The 21,929-nt window shown below is 34.0% G+C and overlaps 1 protein-coding gene, 1 long non-coding RNA gene and 1 pseudogene across 2 annotated transcripts; all 3 read right to left on the bottom strand.

The window, feature by feature from the left end:
- Nucleotides 1-4,687: 4,687 nt before the first annotated feature.
- Nucleotides 4,688-7,598, bottom strand: LOC109172809 (annotated as a pseudogene).
- Nucleotides 7,599-10,787: 3,189 nt separating this feature from the next.
- Nucleotides 10,788-14,715, bottom strand: LOC109172817. The gene is made up of 2 exons (XR_002052789.1): nt 14,607-14,715; nt 10,788-10,820 (listed from the first exon to the last, which is right to left on the bottom strand). It is a non-coding gene; the product is annotated as an uncharacterized LOC109172817 (long non-coding RNA).
- A 1,222-nt stretch (nt 14,716-15,937) lies between these two features.
- Nucleotides 15,938-21,713, bottom strand: LOC109172807 (1-Cys peroxiredoxin A-like). The gene is given in 3 exon segments (XM_019322035.1): nt 15,938-16,183; nt 16,264-16,670; nt 21,698-21,713. Coding segments are annotated over 3 exon segments (669 nt in total).
- Between the last annotated feature and the right edge of the window lie 216 nt (nt 21,714-21,929).

The following is a 21,929-nucleotide window of genomic DNA, read 5'->3' as shown; positions in this document are numbered from 1 at the left end:
ATTGAGAATGTTTTGTGGTTTTTATTATAACATTTAATGAAATTTATTTATACTCAATTGATGTAGAAAATATTGATGGCCAAGTGCATCCCAATATTTGATGTTTTTATTTAAATCCTATTTCAATAGGCTACAGAATTATGATGCCACATCTTTCAATATATATATATATATATATATATATATATATATATGCACACACACAATTTTAATTGTGCATCGCACGGGTGGAATACTAGATAATGATCATGCAGGTACTAGGGTGTTGGTTCCTCGAATGGCTATGACACCATCAGGTCCAAAATTGTCATTCAAGTTTAAAAGAAGACAATTCTCATTAATGTTTTTATATGCAATGATTATAAAAAAAATTCAGGACAAACGTTATCCCATGTTGGATTGTTACTCCAGAAGTCCATTTTTGTACACGGACAGTTATATGTAGCCGCATCTAGAATAAGCAATTCTAAAGGTCTCAAGATTTTGATCTGTAATGAGTTAGGCAATAGTTGTAATTCAACCACTAATGTAGTTTACAAAGATGTCTTTAATAATTTGTAATTTAAAATAATTTCAGATTTTGTAGCACTAATGCTTATTACTTTTTTTTTTGAAAACCTAATGTTTATTACTTAGTATGTTTAAATCCCTAATTTGAAATCCTACAAGCATTGTAATATCCACATAAAAAATGATTATCTTATAATAAACAATAATAAATTCATTAATGTTAAAATTTTGATCCGTGCATCGCACGGGTATCATACTAGTAAAGTATAAAGGAAAAGTAGATGTAATCTGTCACCATATTAATTAAATTAGATATTAAAGAAATATCTAGGAGCACAACTTGATCAAACAATTGAAGCTATGGGCCAACTTTTGGAAAACTATGCACATTTGAGCCAACAAGTCAGTGGGTGAAAAATTATTGAGTGATACTGCTCTGTACTATAATTGCTATAGCTTTAAAATGTTTACCTAACATGGTTGTTGTGATTGAGTACGTAAATGACTAATGTTAAACTTGATAATTTTCAACATAATTTGTTAACACACAAATAATATGTTAGTATTTAGTATTAACAAGTTTTGATTGGTCAACAAATTGGCACGACTAGAACATCTAGTAAAAAGAAAAATAGGTCATCTATAAATTTAAAAATTATTTCAAATATATTATAGTATAATATAATGTTATAACGCATAAAATATTGTGAGTGTATCAAAACTCACAAGAAAGCCATATGTACTGGATATGAATTTATTTGTTGGCGATATTTGTACAAATAATTAATGTTTTAAATGCCAATGACCTTGTGGTCTAGTGGCATAAAGTGACTTTTCTAAATAAGAGATCATAGGTTCACTGGGATTAGTATTGACTCTTTCTTGCTTTTTTGTGTTTTAATATATAGGTTGAGAATATTGACTATTTTGTGCTCTTTGTACTTTAGTAGGTTGAGAAAATTGTTATGAACAGATACTACACTTGTAACAGAGTTTGTAGTACTAAAAAAAAAAACAAAGGCTTTAAATGCTACAGATAAACACAGATCCTTATCCATGATATTGGGGCAAGTTCAATTCAATTGAGTGATTGAATTGCAATTGCAATTGTTGTTGCCATGTTTTACTTCAATTTATTTTTATTGAATGAAAACAAAGAACAAAACAATTGTTGTAGAGGAAAACCAAGACTTGTTTAACTTCATATTTGCCATACTAAGACAATGTGGCAAGCTAAGACAAACTTCAAGGAAACTCCAATTCCACGAGCAAAAATGAAATCAATTGGTTATCATATACAAGTTGTGTTATCTTATATTCTTGTAATAAAAAAAATGGGAAATTAATTATAACTTTTGTCGGATGATGTATATACACGTCAGAGTATTATTATAGTATACACTTGAGAATTAATTACAGTTTTAAAGAGCAAGTGTATATACTTCAAACAACTTCAAAGATAATATAAGTAAAATCTTTTTGCATAGACCAATTCTAAGAAATAATTAAGGTGTAGACCAATTTTGAGAAATTAATTATAACTAGTGTCTTGACCATTGCAAAAATGTCTAAATTGGTAGCAGGTGGAAAGGTTAGGTAATGGAAAAGCGACCTATATATGCATGCACAAAAAGAAAAAAATTTCTTACAAAATATAATTGCTAAATCTAATAATCATGGGTAATTAAATTAATTTGTACAACCTATTAGTTATTTTGAGTGAGGTTCACTTTTAATTTGGATTTGGTCAAAGTAAACTCAAGTTCTTCAAAGTAAGAGGTTTCCAAATTGATTCTCAAAGTGTGTATCTATTAAATTAAGAAAAATGGAGCTTCGAAAAAGTAAAAAGTTTGTATGTTTGTAATAGTATAAATGCAATTTAACTTTTGAATAAATTACAATTTTGGTACTGTGATTGTTGGATCTTGTTAATTGCAATTTACGACTTTCAAAACTGTTAATTAGTACATTAACTATTTAATTTTTATCAATTTTGATCATTCCTACTGGCCAAATGTCACTGAAAAAATTTAATTAACCAATTAATGTTTAATGTAAGGGACAAAATTGTCTTTCTATGTCCCGGATCGGAGGACCCTTCTTCCCTCTCCCTGCCATCGTTTTCTAATTCCACTGTCTTTCTAATTGGGATGGGATTTCTTAATCAAAGAACATATCTATTCTATTCTATGATGAAATGGAATTTACATAATAATTCTGAATTTGACAAATGAGCGTATCCTAAAGCGTATCTGTAAAGCCACCTGTCCTTGATTGCATTCAAATCCTAGCCATCGTTGATCTTCTATCAGGAAGTGTTAAAGATACAGTAGATCTTCTATCAGAAAGTGTAAGAAATTAGACAACAATGGCGGGAAGAGGGAAGAAGGTTCCTCCGGAATATAGAAAGACGATCTTACCCCTTACATTAAATATTAATTGAATAATTATTTTTTTTGGGTGACATTTGGTCCTCAATTTAGTTAGAGTGATAAAAATTGAATAGTTAAAAGATACTAAATTAATAGTTTTCAAAGTCGCGGATTGCAATTAACAAGACCCAATGTAATTGTCACCGAATCTTATATTACCTTAGAGAATTTTAGATTGCTGGAATGTTAAATTACTGGGTATGTTAGATTAATGTGCTTGGTTAAAATTGAGGTAGGTAATAATTATTATTTTTACTTGGTGTGGGGGTTATCTTTTATGTTATAATTATTATTTTTACTTTAATATCGTTAATATATTTTCATGTATTTCAATACACTTTAAAATTAAAATAAATAGATAAGATAATGGTATTATATATAATTACATGATTTGAAAATATTTAACTAACATAACTTGTGAAACAAAATTATTTTATAAGTTAATATGACGTAATAAAAATAAAATAAAATAGATAATTACAAAAATAATTAAAAATGATGCATATAATAAGTTCACATAAAATATATATTTTATAATAATTAGAATTAAAAGGGAAACAATGTTTAAATATGCACGGTAATCTTGGATAACCTAAGAAATGTAAGGTAATCACAATCCTTTCAAAATCCTATGTGGAAGGTATGTTGCATTCTTTTGGTAATGTTACATTCCCTTGGGAAAGTAAGATAACATGAACTAAACATGGGAATGTAAGCTTAAGAATATTATACATTCTTTTGAATATAGAAGAAATGCTTAGAAGATTAACTCAAACAATCCATATAAAGAAATTAAAAGTTGACATGTTTATCATTTTAAGTAAACTATATTTTATCTTTCATTTTATGATTATGTTATTCAATATATTATTATTTTACAGAGAAAATTGAGTTCAAATGGTGCTCTCTATATATAAAGAACCAAGTGAAATATCATTTTCTAAAAAATAAATAAGTCACTAATATTATTTTGAAATTTACCTTTTTAAAAAGTAGTGAGTTAGAACCACCTTAAAAGTTAAAAGGAACAAAGGATAAAATTTTTTATTTTTTTTTAAAAGCAAAAGGTTAGAAGTGTTTAAATTTTAAAAATATACATTATTTTAGATAAAATAAAAAGAAAAGTAAGATAAATAATTAAATTGGAAGAACTGAGTATTTGCTAACTTAATTAAGAAAAGATGTAATATAATTTCTTAAAAAAAGATGTAATATAATAAAATTTTCTACATTTTTATTAAATGTGGTTTTTATTGTATACATATTTATTTACTTAAAAATGAGAAGTTGTAAAACAAAATCCCATAAATAAAACTATTTAAATCATAACAATAATCATTGTCATCTTTTAGTTTTGATCTTCTCTTGACCCAATAATCATTTATTTACTTTTAACATCTAATTTAGTATAAATGAAAAAATTGATGACAAGTTATTGTTGCAGGATTGAATGATTAGCTACTCTGATTTTTAAAAACAAATTATGTGGCTCTATTGTTGTCGATTGATGATAAATTTAATATTTAGTATAGTACTTTTATACATATTCATTTCGTTTTATAGATGCATACTCATTTGCAAGAAATTGATAAGAAATGCACTAAATTAAATATTTAGTGAAATATATATTGTTTTATAGAGCAAAGATAAATAAGAAATTACCATTCGATGTGAGATTCCAGGATGTCTTTTTCATTTGGATTGTGCCACTCCAATGATTCCCACCATTCTTTCTCACTTTTACGTAAGTTGATCTTTTGAAAGGATGAAGGAAGGTATGGTTGTTTACTAGCTTCATCAATAGGAAGAAATGAAGGCATCCTCTTAATATTTTGACAACGGAAAATGCTTATTTCTTCAATGGAAGGGCAAACCATTTCTCTACCATTGCATATGCTTTTCAATTTTGGCAGCACCTCTAGTCCTAAGTGTTTAAGCTTGGGTAGACATGATATATTTGAGGATGATGACGGTCGGGTATTACTGCTGCCTTCTTCATCCCCAACTCCTATTACCACTTCTAGGTTCTCACACCATACTGCCTCAAGTATCTCAAGATTTTGGAGATTTTGCAATAACGCCTGTGACAACAACTTCTTCATACTATCACAATACCATATATACAGATGTTTAAGGGATGAGAAGGTGCAATCTGGAAGAATAATTACATCTTCTCCCTTAAACAAACTTACTAATCTTTGCGCAGCTTTTGGAGATGCAACTTCTCAGGACACTTAAATGGGGTGGCTGCATTTTCTATTATTTGTTCGCTATCCCAAATCCACTCTGCTTCGAAGGAATTATATACACGTAGTTCTCTCAGATTATTGCTCATTGATTGGAAATGGTCTAATATGCACCCATCTAACCCGTCACATTCCTTAATTCGTAAACGACAAATGTTTGCAGGAAGCAATACTTTAACTTCTTGACCTCTTTTCCCTTCAAAATTGATTTTATTGAAATAAACACTCCTCTCTTCACTTTCTGGCTCTGTATCACAGCAGCCTACAGATATGTGGTAGCATTTAAGTTGCTCAAGTTTTTTAACCAATGTAGTGTTGTTGAAGCTGTGCAAATCATCATAGATGTTTGTAAATTCTTGAAGATGTGTCAAACAATTAACTTCCTCACTCTGCAAGCTCGGACAATAGTGCAAATGGAGGCATCTAAGATTTCTTAGATTTGCTATTACCCCTTTCGGAATCTCCAAGTATTTGCTTGTGTGCCTCATATATAGATATTGGAGATTCACTAAACATCCCATGTCTTGAGGCAATTCCCTAATTCCTTCACAACCATCAATATTTAACACCATCAATTTCTTCAGCTTCTTCATTCCTGGCAAACAACTAATCCTTTCACAACCTTTAAGATATAATCCATAAAGATTCTCCAAATCTGAGATAGAATTGGGAAGACACTCCAGCCCTTTGTTATAACTTAAATCTAGGACACGAAGCTGTGTCCTCATGTACAACAAGAAAGATTCTGGGATTCTTTGAAGCTGCAAGGAATCCATGTAATAAGGCCTTTGCAAAATCAAGGTTGAAAGGCTAGGGCATCTGGGGGAAAAGTCATCTGGAATTTCTTTTATTTCACTTCTCATAAAAGAAACTCTCTCCAATTCAGCGATCCAATGTTTCTCCTCCGGAATTTCAGTGAGATTAGATTTAACCATGAACTTTGAGATCCTTAAAGCCATTTCTCTCATTAAATCATGCATCTTAACATGCCATGTTCCGGCATACCATTCTCCCCCTTCCAATAAGAAAATGTCTACAAGTTTATTCAATATGGAATGACCCTCGTCTCTATCTTCACATAATCCTTCTGCAATCAACTTCATTATTACTTCATCCTTGCGAATATCATGATCTTCAGGATACAAACAACAATAAAGGAAACACCTTTTCCACTTTTCTTCTTTCAATCTGTTGTAGCTAAATTCAAGTATATCAAACACATATTTTTCCAGCTGATCTCCCATTTGAGGAAAACCATTTCGGAAATTCTTAATGGCATTCCTCCAACTGTGGCCATCATTCACCCCTCGCATGCTTGCAGCTACAGTTTTGAGTGCCAATGGTAAGCCACCACACTTTTTTGACAATTCTTTGGCATGTTTTTCAATAGCATCAGTGAGCACAAAATGCTTATCTTGTACTTAAACCTCCTTGAACAAATTCCAAGCTTCCTCCTCATTAAAAACATCAACTTTGAACATCTTGTCGCATCCAATCCAATGACACACATCTTGTAATCGAGTTGTTAAAATGAGCTTGCAACCCTTATCCTTAAGAGGGACACCCAATTTCACCAAGTCAATTTTGTCCCACACTGCACATCATCCAATATGAGCACAACATTATTCCTCACTAAATGATTGCGTAAAATAGCAGCTCTTTGCACTTCATTGTCAACATCAGACAATCTAATATCAGCACTTTTCGCAATGTTATCTTGTAATTTCCTGATGTTAAAATCTTGAGAAACTGTAACCCAGTAAACCTTAGGGTTTTCTTTGCGGATTTGGTTATATAGATGTTGTGCCAAAGTTGTCTTCCCAACACCTCCCATTCCATACACCCCGATACTAGTCACATTTTCATCCTCTACCCATCTATATATTTCTACTAAATTAATTTTAGATGTTGCCCCAAATAACTGATCAACATTGAGTTCATATGATGTACTCACATCCAGTGTAGGTTCAACAGTATTACTTCTGCCCTCTTCTCTATGCTTTTTAACTCTTTCTGTCATCCCTTCGATTTCTTGTGCTTTTATTAACTTCCGAGCATTCTTCATTATCAACCCCCCACCTTGTATGCTTTCCTTGAATGTTTCAAAGTTTGTTTCCAACTTATTTACTCGCTGAAGCCAACCCTCGACTCCTTGTTTCCTCTTCCTTTCCCCTCCTCTTTCTAAGTTCTTCAACTTTGCTTCCATGTCATTCGCTTCCTTGTGAAGTTGATCTACTTCATCTTTTAGAGTTTCCAGATTTTCATCAAAACCCATATATCCTTCAAAGTTACTAAGTAACGAGAGTATCTGCTCCATTGAGTCTACCAAGAAAAAGCAATGGCCAACAAAATGAGTAATTTGAACAAAGAAGAAAGCACTAAAGAGTTAAATTGGATTACACACCCCTGTTTTGCATGCCTAATTGAAAACCGAAAATTTAACAGCTATAAGCCTGAAATATGTTAAATTATTAGGAAACTGAGAAATATTAGAATACAAAAATGGGATATATGTATATATATATATATATACTATAAAAAATGTAAAATTGCAATATACCATAATTAAAAAATACTTTATAAGAATGATAAAAATAAATAGTTAAAAAGTGTACTATAAAATGATAAAAGTGCATAGCAAATATATATGTTACCATTACACATTTCAAAGAATAAAAGGGTATGATCTAGACCCTACAAGTGTAATATATAACGTCACTACTGGAAATTATGAAATTTCCGACCACTTGAAAGTGGATCTTAAATCAAGTTGAAAGCAAAAAGTGGTCGGAAATAGCAACAAATATTTTTCCGAATACCAAAAGTGGTCGGAACAAGACTTTCAACTTGATTTAAGATCACTTTCAGGTGATCGAAAATTCCATAATTTTCAGTAGTGCGTGATGTTTGGTTCAAAAGAATAAAGATAAAAAGAAATAGAATATAAATCCAAGAAAAACGGAAAGGGTAATAAACATGAGATTATATAGGAATCATATTTTTATGTTTGGTTAGATCATGGAATAGAAAAAGAATATCATTTAAATAACTAAAATGTTCAATTCATATTCAAAATAAAATGCATACAAATATACAAATACTCACTGGCCTTCTAAAATAAAATAAATTAATAATGGTGATGCAACGTGATCGTCTACATACCTTTAAGAGTTCAGAATAGATCTATACCGGCCCGCAGCGCAACAGCCATAATTTGCCTTTAAAAACTGGAAGGATTTAACTTAACGGTAGCTTAACAGCAATGAAGAAGCTAAAAACCTAACACACAGAGAGAGATATACTTAAAATTTTCTTAGCTTGAAATAAATTAATTAACAACAAAGTCACCAGAGCTCTTAAAAAAAAAAAAAAAAAAAAAAAAAAAAAATCACCTGAGAAATTCATTGGAAGGAACAAAGAAACCCCAAGCTAGAGTACTTATTTGCTGTTTCTGTAGGTACTGTACAATTTCTATTGTCTTATATGTACACAATGAGAAATAATAATGGCATTTTTTCTTTTGACAAACAAATTATGTGAATGGATAGTACCTACCAGTGGGTCAAGAATGTTTCCTAGTAGCCGCTCGCGTTTAGCTCAATGGTTTAGTGGGCAGTATTTGGGGTAAAAGACTAAGGTTCGAATCTCGACGGCGACAATGTGGGATTATGTTCAAAATGGACAGATTCTTTGTGTGAATCGGCATTTAACCCTACCTACTAACCCATTGAGTTACCGTGATTTACATCCTCCCACATGCTCTGTCGGATCGGTGTGTAGGGGGAGCCTTAAGGTTGGAAATTTAGCCTTGAGCTAAGAATGTTTCCAAGTCAATTATTGTACTAAAGAAATTGGGATAAGATCGAATCCAACGCCACAATCTAGAAATTTTGTTGTGATCCATAAATTTTTAAAAAATATTTTTAATATAATAAAGATGTACTTAATATACATTATTTGATAGTATACAAAATGGTGTATCTTTAATACTCAAATAATGTAGTTTTAAACCTTTTGTAAAATAAAGTTTAAAAATAGAGTATGATGCAATCGTTATGCGTTGGACCCGTGTCCAGCAAGCATGCTGGACACGGGTAACAGTGCCGTTAGGCACTGTTATCTCCTTTTTTTTTTTTTTTTTTTTTTTTTAAATTTCAGACCGCTTCGTTATAGGAGTATATGTTCATAATTTTATTACTATATGTTAATAAATGTACATTCATAACTCCATAAATGTACGTTCATAACTCTATAACTGTACATTCATAACTCCATAACTGTACATTCATAATTTTCGAAGCTCTATGTTCACAATTTTAGAGCTCTATGTTCATAATTTTATCACTATATGTTCATAATTGTAAGTTCATAATGTTAGAGCTCTTTGTTCATAATTCGATCAATAACTGTACATTCATAATTCCATAACTGTAGATTCATAATCTCATAACTGTAGATTCATAACTCCATAACTGTAGATTCATAACTCTATAACTGTACATTCATAACTCCATAACTGTACATTCACAATTTTCGAAGCTCTATATTCACAATTTTAAAGCTCCATGGTCATAATTTTATCATTATATATGTTCATAATGTTAGAGCTTTGTGTTCATAATTTCATAATTGCATAACGGTACATTCATAACGACATAACTGTACATTCATAACGGCATAACTGTACATTCATAATCCAAAAAAAAATAACGCCGTTAATGGCAAAACGCGCGCGAATAATTTTTTTTTTTAACTAAATAACGCGTTTTTTTTTTAAAAACGACGTCGTTTTGGGCCCATGTCCACAATTCATTGTGGACACGGGTCCAGGGCATAATTTGCCTATGATGCTGATTGACCTTTTTGGCGCAAATTATGCCATGGAATCGTGTTCACCGAGAATGGTGAACACAAGGCAAAACGACGTCGTTTTTAGGCAAAAAAAAAAAAAAAATTCGCGGATGTGGAGTTAACGGCGCGCGTTTGATCAAATTATGAATTTTCTGTTATGAGATTATGAATTTTATGAAAATTCATAATCTCATAACAGAAAATTCATAATCGCATAACAGAAAATTCATAATCTCACAACTGAAAATTCATAATCTCATAACAGAAAATTCATAATCTTATAACAGAAAATTCATAATCTCATGGTTCCAAAGTGAATGTGTAGGCATGGTTCCAAAGTGAATGTGCAGGCATAGATTCATAATTTATGAATGTCCGTGATTTCGGACGGGAATGTGTAGGCATGGTTCCAAAGTGAATGTGCAGGCATGAATTCATAATTTATGAATGTCCGAAATCTTTGTTCACCTCAAATTAAAGTGAAACCGCAAAATGTGAAAATAAAGAAGAAAAGTCACGCAATTAATTAAGAAAAAAAAAAAATAACGGTGTACTAACACCGTTGGAACCGTGTTCACCATGAATGGTGAACACGGTTCCATGGCATAACGTCTGCCTTTTTGGTATAGAAAACCTACAAATGCAACTGGGCTGGATGTATTCATTTTCAATAGGCGTAGGAGTTTTACTGATGTCTGCAAACACCTAAGCAAATATAATTAAGAAGAATATAACAATTATGCATACCTTTATGAGTCCAGATCGAATAGTTAAAAGTAATCTGAAAAATAAATATAAACTATGTAAGAATTAATTAAAACTCAATAAAAATAATTTTACCAAATAAATTTAGAAGAAAGAGCTAGAGATAGCCGATTTACTCTTTTTTTAATTAAGTATAATTTTTTTTGAGTGCTAATTAAGTATAATTAAGAATAAAAAGTCTTAAAATTTAGCATATATATTTTAAATTTGAAATTATTTATACTAAATAGGTGTGAGTCACAGTCAGCAAATTCTAATGTTTTTTGAGCAGGTATATTTTTATTTTATTTTATTGAATGAAAATCAAGAAATTTTCAAAAGTTATAATTTGTTTACTAACTTGAAAAATTGAAGAATTGAAGAAGTGGAAAAATGAAAATTGAAAAACTTTTTTACTAAATTCATTCTTCCAAATTCTTACTCTTATCTCCATTCTCCATATCTCTTAAGGATTTTGGAGAAAGAAAAAATCAACTTCTTCATTTGGAGATATGGCAAAACGCACGTGAACAGTGCCTCTCTTGAGATCTAGGGATCAACTCCTTCTTGTTCCGTTCCCATATTCCTTGCTGGCTGCTCATGAGGCACCTCATCTTCATCTGCCATGAGGCACAGTTCGTCTGATTCTTGACTGAATTGGCACATCAGTCCTTTCTCCTCATCAGTGTTTTCGTCTTCTGAGCTCGAACTTGAGGAGCTACTTTCGGTTGCAATTGTGTCAGAAGTTTCGTTTACTACCATCGCCTTCCTTCTTCCTTCATTTCAGGAGTTTGATGATTCGGGCTTGTCGCTCCTTTTATATCTTTCTCCAGTCTCTTTTGAGGGACTTGTGGTAGTGTTGTTATCTTGATGCTTGCTCACTATAGGATGAGGACAGTTCGCCTTGAAGTGTCCTGGCTTTCGGAAATTATAGCACAATAGTGGCGAGTCCATGGTTTCGGTTTTTGAGGTTTGAGGGAAATTCTCGTGCTTCTTTCGGTGGCCCGATCGTTGTGGGTCTTGAAAGTTGTTCTTTCTCATGAACCTTTTCATTTTCCTGACAAATAGTGCATATTGTTAATCAGATAAAAAATCACAAGAGTTAGATTTCGACCTGTTGGATGTTGATGCTGATTGATTTGCCACAAGAGCAATGTTTCTCGTTTCTGATTCTTCGGCATCTTTCGGTTCATGTTCGAACTCATATGCTTTGAGATCACTAAAAATCTTGGTCGTGCTTGTTGTTTTCATGTCTCGATTATCCCTCATCGCAATAACCTTCATTTCCCATGATTTTGGTAACCCACGAAGAATCTTCATATTCATCTCCTTTTCAGTTAGCTCTTTCCCGAGATCTGACAGATCGCCCATAAGTCTGGTGAATCTGAGTTCCATCTCCATGATTGTTTCATTTGGCAGCATTTTGAAATCTTCAAATTTTTTCATGGCCATTGTCAGTTTGTTGTCCTTTTCTTGCTCGTCTCCTTCTCCCAAATTCATTAGGACATTCCACACTTCCATGGCATTTTGGCACTTTCGGACTCTGGGAAACAAGGAATCATCCAGAGAGTTGTAGAGAATATTTCTTGCCGCATTGTCCAGATTTGCCCTCGTTCTTTCGTCCGAGGTATACTGCTCTTTCGGCTTTGGTATCATTTGTGCAGCTCCTACTCCCTGTGCGGCTGCTTGTGCATTCGCCATCATGACCGTGATTGGTCCGGTTGTTATGACGTCCCACATTTCATCATGAATAGAGCATAGGAGAGCCTGTATTCTTAACTTCCAGTCATCAAATTTAGCAAGACTAAAGGCAAGTTTCTTAAAGCGATGCGCATGATCCTTTTCCATTTTTTAAAGATAAAGAGCGTGCAAAGAAAATATGCAAGATTTTCAAGAGATTTTTGATAAGGGATCTACCAGGCAATAAACGCAAAGCCTTTACCGATCAAGGTACTGGCTCTGATACCACTTGTTGGTCCCGATAGAATGTAGCGAGAGTCTAGAGGGGGGAGGGGGGGTGAATAGACTCTCTTCGTGAAATGCCCTCAAAGTCACCTTTCGGTGTTGGCGCAGCGGAAAAGTTAGATTCGTTTACTTGCTTTGCACGAGTTTACGATATGAGGAAAACTTTCGGTAAGTGTGATAATGAGGATGATATGAATGCAGAGATAAAAAGTGTAAGTAAAGAGATAGAAGGGACAAGAGATTTTATAGTGGTTCGGCTAACGTTGCCTACTCCACTCTTCTTCCACAACTGATGGAAGGATTGCACTATCGCTCTTTAGTACAATTACACAAAGACCTCCTTGATCACTAAGCCGGACAGCCTTCGTAGGTTTTTCAACTTCTCGAGTTTACTCCGCCTCAATCAACTTCTTCTTCAGAGTTGAGGTTGGTAGAAAATGATTTCTTGATTTCTCCAATGTGATGAAGTCTTGACAGTGAGAGATGATATATTGCTTGAACAAATGGCAAGACTTCTTTAAGGTGTAAGAAAATGATAACTGACTTTCTTCAAGTAACTTAACACCTTAATACTGGTTCACAAAAGCTTTTAGAGATTTGAGAGCGTTCAAGAGCTTTTGCAAGTGAATGAGTCGAGTGAAAAGAACCAGCTCCTTCTTAGTTGATGAAGGTGGGTTTATATAGGTGATGAAAATTCATCCGTTGGAGGGAGATGAGATTTTCGAACCTTTTAACCAGTGGGCAAGGACCGGGGAGCCTCATGCATTAAATGCTCCATTAATGAGGTTGTACCATGTAGCCGTTGAAGGTATGGAAAGCATTAGGGTTTTGTCCTTTAGCTCCAGGAGATGGTACACCTTCATTTAATGCTCCTTGATTAATGTGTCCCATAAGATGAGGTCCTTATTGTCCTAGGATGTTGTCAAATCAGACAGACAAAACATTCTTCTCGTTGTTGAGGAGAAGTAATGCTTGGTAAGAATCGTCTTTAACAAAACTGTCCTTTCGTGATAGTTGACAACTCCTGCTTGACTTTCGTTGTTGTTCATCATGCCTTGTGTCTTCATTCGTTTTGGAGACCCTATCACTAGTCATAACTCATTTTCGTGTGTTTGTCTAGCTTAACACGAATTACATGGGAGTTATGGCAACTCTCGTCTAGGACGAAAGCAGCGATCGAAAAAGCTAATAGTTAGGGGTCTACTTTTCTACAATACATTGGTATCATCAAAATCCTAATACAAGGTTCCTAACACACACACACACACACACACACACACACACACACACACACACACACACACACACACACACACACACACACACACACATATATATATATATATATATATATATATATATATATATATATATATATATATATATTTATTTATTTATTTATTTATTTATTTATTTATTTATTTATTTATATATTAGAATTATATGCTAGTTATTTCCTAAAATATAAATATCAAATTTATAAAAATGTTTTATATTATTATTATTATTATTATTATTTACAATAATTTAAATATATAAAATCTAAATAAATTTAAATTTTTAATATAAAGGACTAATATTGTGCACCTATTTCTTGGACATCGCGCATAAAAAATACTAGTAATAAAATAAAAATTTAAGAAATTAAAAACTAGAGGAATGGAGAATTGGAAAACTGGAGGAATAGAGAAATGGAAAACTAGAAGAATGGAGAAGGAAAACTGGAGAAATGGAAAACTGAAAATGGAAAAACAGAGAAATGAAATAAACGACCCCTTAATGCTTCAGATCGAACAAACATTTGCTGCAGAGGAAATATAAAAAATTCATCTATTTAGTCAAGAGAATAGATGCATACCTGCAGCTATGGTTTGTGTTTTGAAACTAGAATTCAGTTAGCAGTAGCCTAGATGCAGATAGAGATCAGAGAGAGAGAGAGAGAGAGTTGTGCACTGCAGAGAGAGAGAGAGTTATGCACTGCAGAGAGAGAGAAATTGAATGGAAGGAATCATGAAATTTCAAGGAAACATCCTTTTTTTTTTTTTTTTTTTTTGGAAACATCCTATTTAATTTGTTGTTTCTGTACGTACAATTTAATGTCAACGGTCAGAAATTTATTATGGCATGTTTGATAAATGGTTGTTGGAGGACAGATGTAAGCTAGCAGCTGATTGAGTTAATTAACCAAACACAAATATTAATTTTTTAATTAAGTTAAACAATTAATAGTTATCAAATATGTTAAAATTAACTGATAGGCTAACTATTTTACCAAACAGGATTTGAGTTGCTGCGTATACATAATACAATTTTATTAAAGTTTAATTGCTCTTTGATTTTGATAATTATATCTTATATATTTACAATATGATTCACACTTTTACTTCTTATTTTGATCTAACTAAACCATAAGTAACATTATTAAAAATATAAATTAGTAAGGACAATCCCAACTAAGTTGATAAGCTCATTGACTTGATTTTATTGACATTTTTAGTTTGAGTTAGTCATTTATGAACAATCTAAGCCGTTTTACCACCTTGTAATCTTTTACCGACTAGAATCATAATGCAGGATTTATCAAATACACACTATTAATTACTCCGTATTAAATAGTCACTTCAGGTTTTTCTGTCACCCAAAAATATATATGTAAAATTAGTCAATTAAAAGAGATATTTAGCTGGAAAGAATGCAATTTGAATAAATAATTGAAGCCAGTTTCCAGTGCACCGATATACGGATAAACCGACTGTACATGTAATTAAAATAAAGAAAGCCATATGACTTTGATAGGAATCCAATGACAGAAATTTGCGGAAAATTGACTGAAATATGTAAAAGGTGCTATGAATTTTTCAAAATGTGCGGCTGTTTTTTTTTTTTTTTTTTTTTTTTACAAAAATATGTAAAGTGTGTTTGGGACTTGCGTTTTAGCTGTGTCCCAAACGGTCATATCATATTTTTTTTTTTTTTTTGGGTTTCTTAAAATGCAAGTTGGAATTGCAGTAGGTTTAGGTATCATATACCTAAAATGCATTTCCTAAATGCATTTTACGTATTTACGTTAAACGCAATTGTCACATGCGTTTTTGTTTTGCACCTACCTCCTCCGGCGGTTATTTCCGGCGCTTTCTTCTAACCATCATCTTTCATTATATTATTTATTCTTAAATACTGCAACTTTTCTTAATGGGTGACAAGGCAGAGATAATCCTTGCCGGAGGGGAGATCGACGGTGTTGAACCCCTGTAAGAACTGCTTCTTGGCCTCGTCGGTTGAGACGCTGGGAGAGATAACCACCGCCTCTCCGGGCTTCCAGTTCACCGGCATCGCAATCTTGTGCTTCGCCACAAGTTTCAGCGAATCCAACACCCTTATCACTTTATCCATGTTCCGGCCAGTGCTCGCCAGATACAGAAAGCTCATCTTAATCTATAAATTAAATTAAACAAGCCGTGAAAATTGTCGCCGATATGATCATAAGATAAGGATAATAAAAAGTAACTAAAAACCTTCTTGTCGGCGGCAACGATGTGGAGAGCCCGGGAAGGAACCTGGTTGCCGGCGGAGTCCTTCTCGTCGGGATCAACCATGTTGAGAAACTTAATGAGTTTCCTGTCGGGATCAGCGATGATGGGGTATCCGACCTTGTGGCCTTTAGTGTAAGCTTCAATGTCCTTGATCCATGCCTTGTGAGACTCGACTTCGTCGCAGGACAAACCAAGCAGCTTCACTCCACGCTCAGACCCATCAGTTCAGTTCAGTCACCCGAAAATCAAGAAAACAGAAAAACAACAAAACCCATTGCATGAATACATACCAGGGTGAGAGAAGAGGACAACGGAGGTGTCTATGTAGTCATGGAGCTTGAAGCTGCCATGGGTGGTTTCAACTTCAAGTTTAGGGATCTCGTCGCGGAAAAATGACTAAAATGTGTAGTGGCGGGATCGGGGTAGCAAAACGCATCAGGCAGATGCGTTAAACGTATTATTCGTTTAACACATCTACCAGACAGATGTGTTAAACGTATTATTCGTTTAACACATTTACCAGATGCGTTTTGCAGTATGTGATACGTATACGTAAAACGCATTTTTACATATACAATACCTAAGCCGCAAATCCTACTTGGGGTTTAAGAAAATTCAAAAAAAAAAAAAAGTTACTGAGACAGACCCAACAACGCAATTCCCAACTTCGATTTACATATTTTTGTCCAAAAACAAGTCAATACACATTTTCGAAAAAACATGTTGGTCAATACACATTTTAGTCATTTTTCCAAAATTTGCTTGCACAGTTAGCTGCCTATCATGTTTTTTTTTTTTGTTTTTTTTTTTTATTTTTTTTATTTTTTATTCCATGTATAAAAATAAAGGACACATGAAAAATCATGTTTGATCTTAAAACTTATTCTTCTCCAATCTCAAATATGATATGTAATTACATTTGATTATTGTATAAGTTTTTTATTTATAAATTTATAATAACATCGATCAATTTAAACATGATAGTTAGTATTAGTATGTGTGGTCATAGTTATTAATTTATTATCAAAATAATCTAACTTGTAGCTCTGATGGGAAAGTATTTCTTTTTAGTTTTCTTTGTTCAAAATAATAAAATAAAGACTTTTCATTTAAAAAAAAAAAACTATATTAAGAATGCAATGAAATAATTTATTTACAATAAAAATTAACATGATTTTGATGATATAAATTTACAACTCTTTGTTAATTAGGAGTTATATTTGAAAATGACATTCATGCATCAAATAAATAATGACAATAATCAAATCAATATTTTGAAAGGAGATATAAGAAATCGTAAAATCAAATTAAATTACATTCAAAAATAGTCTACATAGAAATATCTTAGAAGGAGTGCACGCATGCAAATAATTGAAGCTAGTGAATCAACTTTTCAATTATATATACCGTATCTACTCAAATTGAATAAGAATCCACACATTTGCTGAAATATATTATTCTTTCTTTTAAATTTTAACTCTAAATATTCATTAAGTAACAATAAAATTCTTCATATTCTTTAATTATATTACTATTCATTCTTCCAAAGGCTAAACCCCAAACCTAAGGGTCCCCCATACTCCGACCCAACAGGACATTTGAGAGAATGTAAATCATGGTTACTCTTAATACGTGGTCTTGAATTTCCGCCAGAAAAAAAATAATACTGAAAAATCTATAAAAGCGGTACAATTCCCTATAGATATACCACCAGAAATTATAACAGTACTTCAGCAGCATGAGAAACTATTCCAAGCACCTGCTACGCTACCCCTACATATATTTTTCAATCACAGGATTCATTTACATCCGGGAACCAGGCCAATCAATGCTCGCCCATATCGCTACCCACACTTCTAAAAAGAAGAAATTGGAGAAGCTTGTTACAGAAATGCTAGATCAAGGAGTTATCCGACCTAGTCAAAGCCCTTTCTCATCACCAGTCCTACTCGTAAAAAAGAAAGATGGGACCTACAGGTTTTGTGTAGATTATAGATCCTTGAACGCTGCAACCGTACGTGACTAATTTCCTATTCCTACTGCAGAGGAGCTCTTTGATGAATTAGGTCAAGCAATGATGTTTACAAAATTAGATCTTAGAGCAGGCTATCATCAAATAAGGATGCATGACCGGGACATATATAAAACCGCCTTTCGAACTCACGAAGGACATTATGAGTTTCTTGTCATGCCTTTTGGGTTAATGAATGCCCCGTCTACCGTCCAAGCAACTATGAACTGCATGTTCCACCAATTCTTGAGAAAATTTGTAATCGTATTCTTTGATGACATCTTGGTTTATAGCCAAACACTGGAGGATCATATACCACCTACAAGAAGTGTTTGGCACATTAAAACATTATGCATTCTATTAAAAGTTGAGCAAGTGCAGATTTTGTCAAACTTCTATTGAATATCTTGGTCACATAATAGATCATAAAGGTGTGCATGCAGATCCTAACAAAATTGACGTAATGATAAACTGGCCAACACCAAAAACCATCCGACAATTAAGGGGATTCCTGGGACTAACAGGATATTATCGCCGTTTCATAAAAGGTTATGCCAACATTGCAGCCGCACTAATTGACTTACTTAAAAAGGATGCATTCCAATGGGGACAGAAGGCAGATGAAGCATTTACAACCCTTAAAACTATAATGACAAAGACTCCGGTTATGAGACTCCCTAAATTTAGCAAGCCTTTCATTGTAGAAACAGATGCATCTAATGAAGGCATTGGAGCAATTCTTGTGCAGGATGGGGACATACCAATTGCTCTTTTTTTTTTTAGCAAAAAGTTGGGATCGCGCTTAAGAAACTCATCAACATATAACATGGAGCTTTTTGCCATTGTAGAAGCGGTACAAAAATGAAGACAGTACCTACTTGGGAGATTTTTCACCATCCGAACAGACCATAAGAGCTTAAAGGAGTTGTTACAACAAGTAGTTCAAACCCCAACTCAACAGCACTATGTTAGAAAATTAATGGGGTATAATTTCAAAATAGAGTACAAACCTGGTAGTAATAATAAAGTAGCAGATGCTCTTTCAAGGAGAGAAGAAGAGGCAACTCCGAACACATCATATGGGGAAGTATTCCTCATAGTAAGTAAACCAATCCCAGAACTTCTAGAGACCATACGAAAGGAAAATAATTCAGAACCTGACATACTACAACTTCACCAAAAAAATACAGAAGGGAGACTACCTAATCATTATGAAATCAAAGAGGGCTTAGCTTTCTATAAAGTTCGATACTACATCGGAGCAAACTCTAAGATGAAATCTCACATACTACAAGAGTTCCATTCAACCCCAATGGCAGGTCACACAGGGGTAACCCGCACACTGGTACGGCTTGCAGCTAATTTTCATTGGACAAACATGAGGGAAGATGTGAAAAAGTTCATTGCAGCCTACCAAGTATGCCAACAAACTAAATATTCAACACAACCCCCTGCAAGACTACTCCAACCACTCCCAGTTCCTTCGAGAGTTTGGGAAGATGTAACCATGGAATTTATAACAGGATTACTGGCATCACGAGTGTGACACCCCGTAATCCAAATTTGATTAAAGGATTAATTAAGTCATTAATCCTAACCCAATTGATAGTTTAATTCCTTAAGTTCCTGAAAATTCAATAGTCGGGGACTAGTAATTAGCTAGTCAACCCAAAGTCAAAGTTGTACCTTAAGCTTTGAGAGTTGTTCCCTTGTTCCCTTACACATTTCATTTTAGTAAGGGCAAATGAGACATTTCCTTGGCAATAGTCTTTTAAGCTAACCTAGGAAGACACATTTCATTTCTTCAAACACTCTCCAAGAGAAAAATCATAAGTACTCTAGAGCTCGAGATTCATGCTGGAAAGTTGAACCTCGCAGTCCAGAGCTTGGGAGGTGATGTAGAAGATGAGGATAAAGCAGACCAAGAAGTGGAAGTGGAAGCGCCAGAAGCTGATGAGGTTGAGGAGAGTGACTCGGAGAGCGAAGAAAACCAGAGAAGGAGGGAGGCTAGAACCAAAAGGGAACACGACGCCATGACTCACGAGGAGCGTGTGGTCACCCTTCTACGCCAGCAAAACCGAATGTTAGAGGAAGGCTTCGCCTTCATGAAGACGCAGTTTGTTGCCGTTCACCAGAGGCTAGATCAGATTGAGGTCAGTTCTAGCCGAGGAAGAGCCGATGAAGAGGCTGACGAAGCTACCGACGAGTCAGAGAGCGAGTCGTTCTAGCTTAGTGTTGTGGTATCCCCGTTCACCCTTTTTCTCCCGTAGCTTGTGTTACCTTTTCGGTTGTTGTTACCGTTGTTGTGGTTTGCTTTATGTGTTTGCTTTGCTTTTTTGCTTGGTTGGTTTGTTGGTTTAGAGGTTGTGTTAGAAGTGGAGGCTTAGCCTTTGATGGTTGGTTAGAAGTTGGTTTGTTTTGTTTGGTTTAGAGTTTGACATGCTCATTATCGTCGTTGATTATTCCTTTCAACTCTTGAATGTCATGACCTCTTGCTTATGTTTGATACCTTTTGAATCCTTTGTGTTTTGACCAAATAAGGATGTTCTTGACACTCTTGTCACGTTGTGGTTTCGTTTCACCATTTGATCTAATTCGTCGTACCCAAGCTTCGAGGACGAAGCTTCTTTGAAGGGGGAGAGGATGTGACACCCCGTAATCCAAATTTGATTAAAGGATTAATTAAGTAATTAATCCTAACCCAATTGATAGTTTAATTCCTTAAATTCCTGAAAATTCAATAGTCGGGGTAGTAATTGGCTAGTCAACCCAAAGTCAAAGTTGTACCTTAAGCTTTGAGAGTTGTTCCCTTATTCCCTTACACATTTCATTTTAGTAAGGGCAAATGAGACATTTCCTTGGCAATAGTCTTTCAAGCTAACCTAGGAAGACACATTTCATTTCTTCAAACACTCTCCAAGAGAAAAATCATAAGTTCTCTATATTCTCTCTAAAAGCTAGTTAGCTTTCTTTCCAAGACACACCTAGGGCTACCAAGATCTTTCAAGTTTGCTTTCAAGATTCTACCTTTCATACCTTTGAGCATCTAGGAGGGTAAGATCTAAGCTCCTCTTGTGTTTTTAGTGTATTCTAAGGTATCTTTTTATAAAGGTGAAATCTTTATGTTGTTTTAGTGTGTTCTTGAAGTGGGTGTGGAAAGGGAGCCTTGTTGGGAGCCCTGTGGAGTGTTGTAAGTGAAGGATAAAGTCTACAAGAGGTAACCCATGCTCTACAAAATCTATTTTGTTTACCTATATGATGATTTCTTGGATTCTACATGTGTTTTGCTATGAAATGTGAGTGTTTATGCATTGTCTTGTGAAAATGCATATCTAGAGCTTGTGTTTAGGGTTCTTGTATGTCATTGCTTGGCTATTCCTTTGATTTAAGTCATTTTGTTGTATTTGGTGAGATTTGGCATGTTTTGGACTTGAATTTGAGCTTGGAGTTGAAAATCCCCGAAGGGATTATTTTGGTGTACAGGTATGTACCAGCGGGCGGAACGACGGGCAGAGTTCCACCCGCCGCCCCACCCGCGGGGTACATGGCCGGTGGGTGTGGTACCCGCGGGCGGAACCACGGGTGAGGGTCTACCCGTGGGTCCACCCACGGGGAACATCATGGTTGGTGTTCGGGA

This window comes from Ipomoea nil, unplaced genomic scaffold, assembly GCF_001879475.1.
Source record: "Ipomoea nil cultivar Tokyo-kokei standard unplaced genomic scaffold, Asagao_1.1 scaffold0429, whole genome shotgun sequence".
NCBI classification, from domain to species: Eukaryota; Viridiplantae; Streptophyta; class Magnoliopsida; order Solanales; family Convolvulaceae; genus Ipomoea; species Ipomoea nil.
The sequence above is the reverse complement of the archived record's forward strand: the minus strand, read 5'-3'. Positions and strand labels throughout refer to the sequence as shown.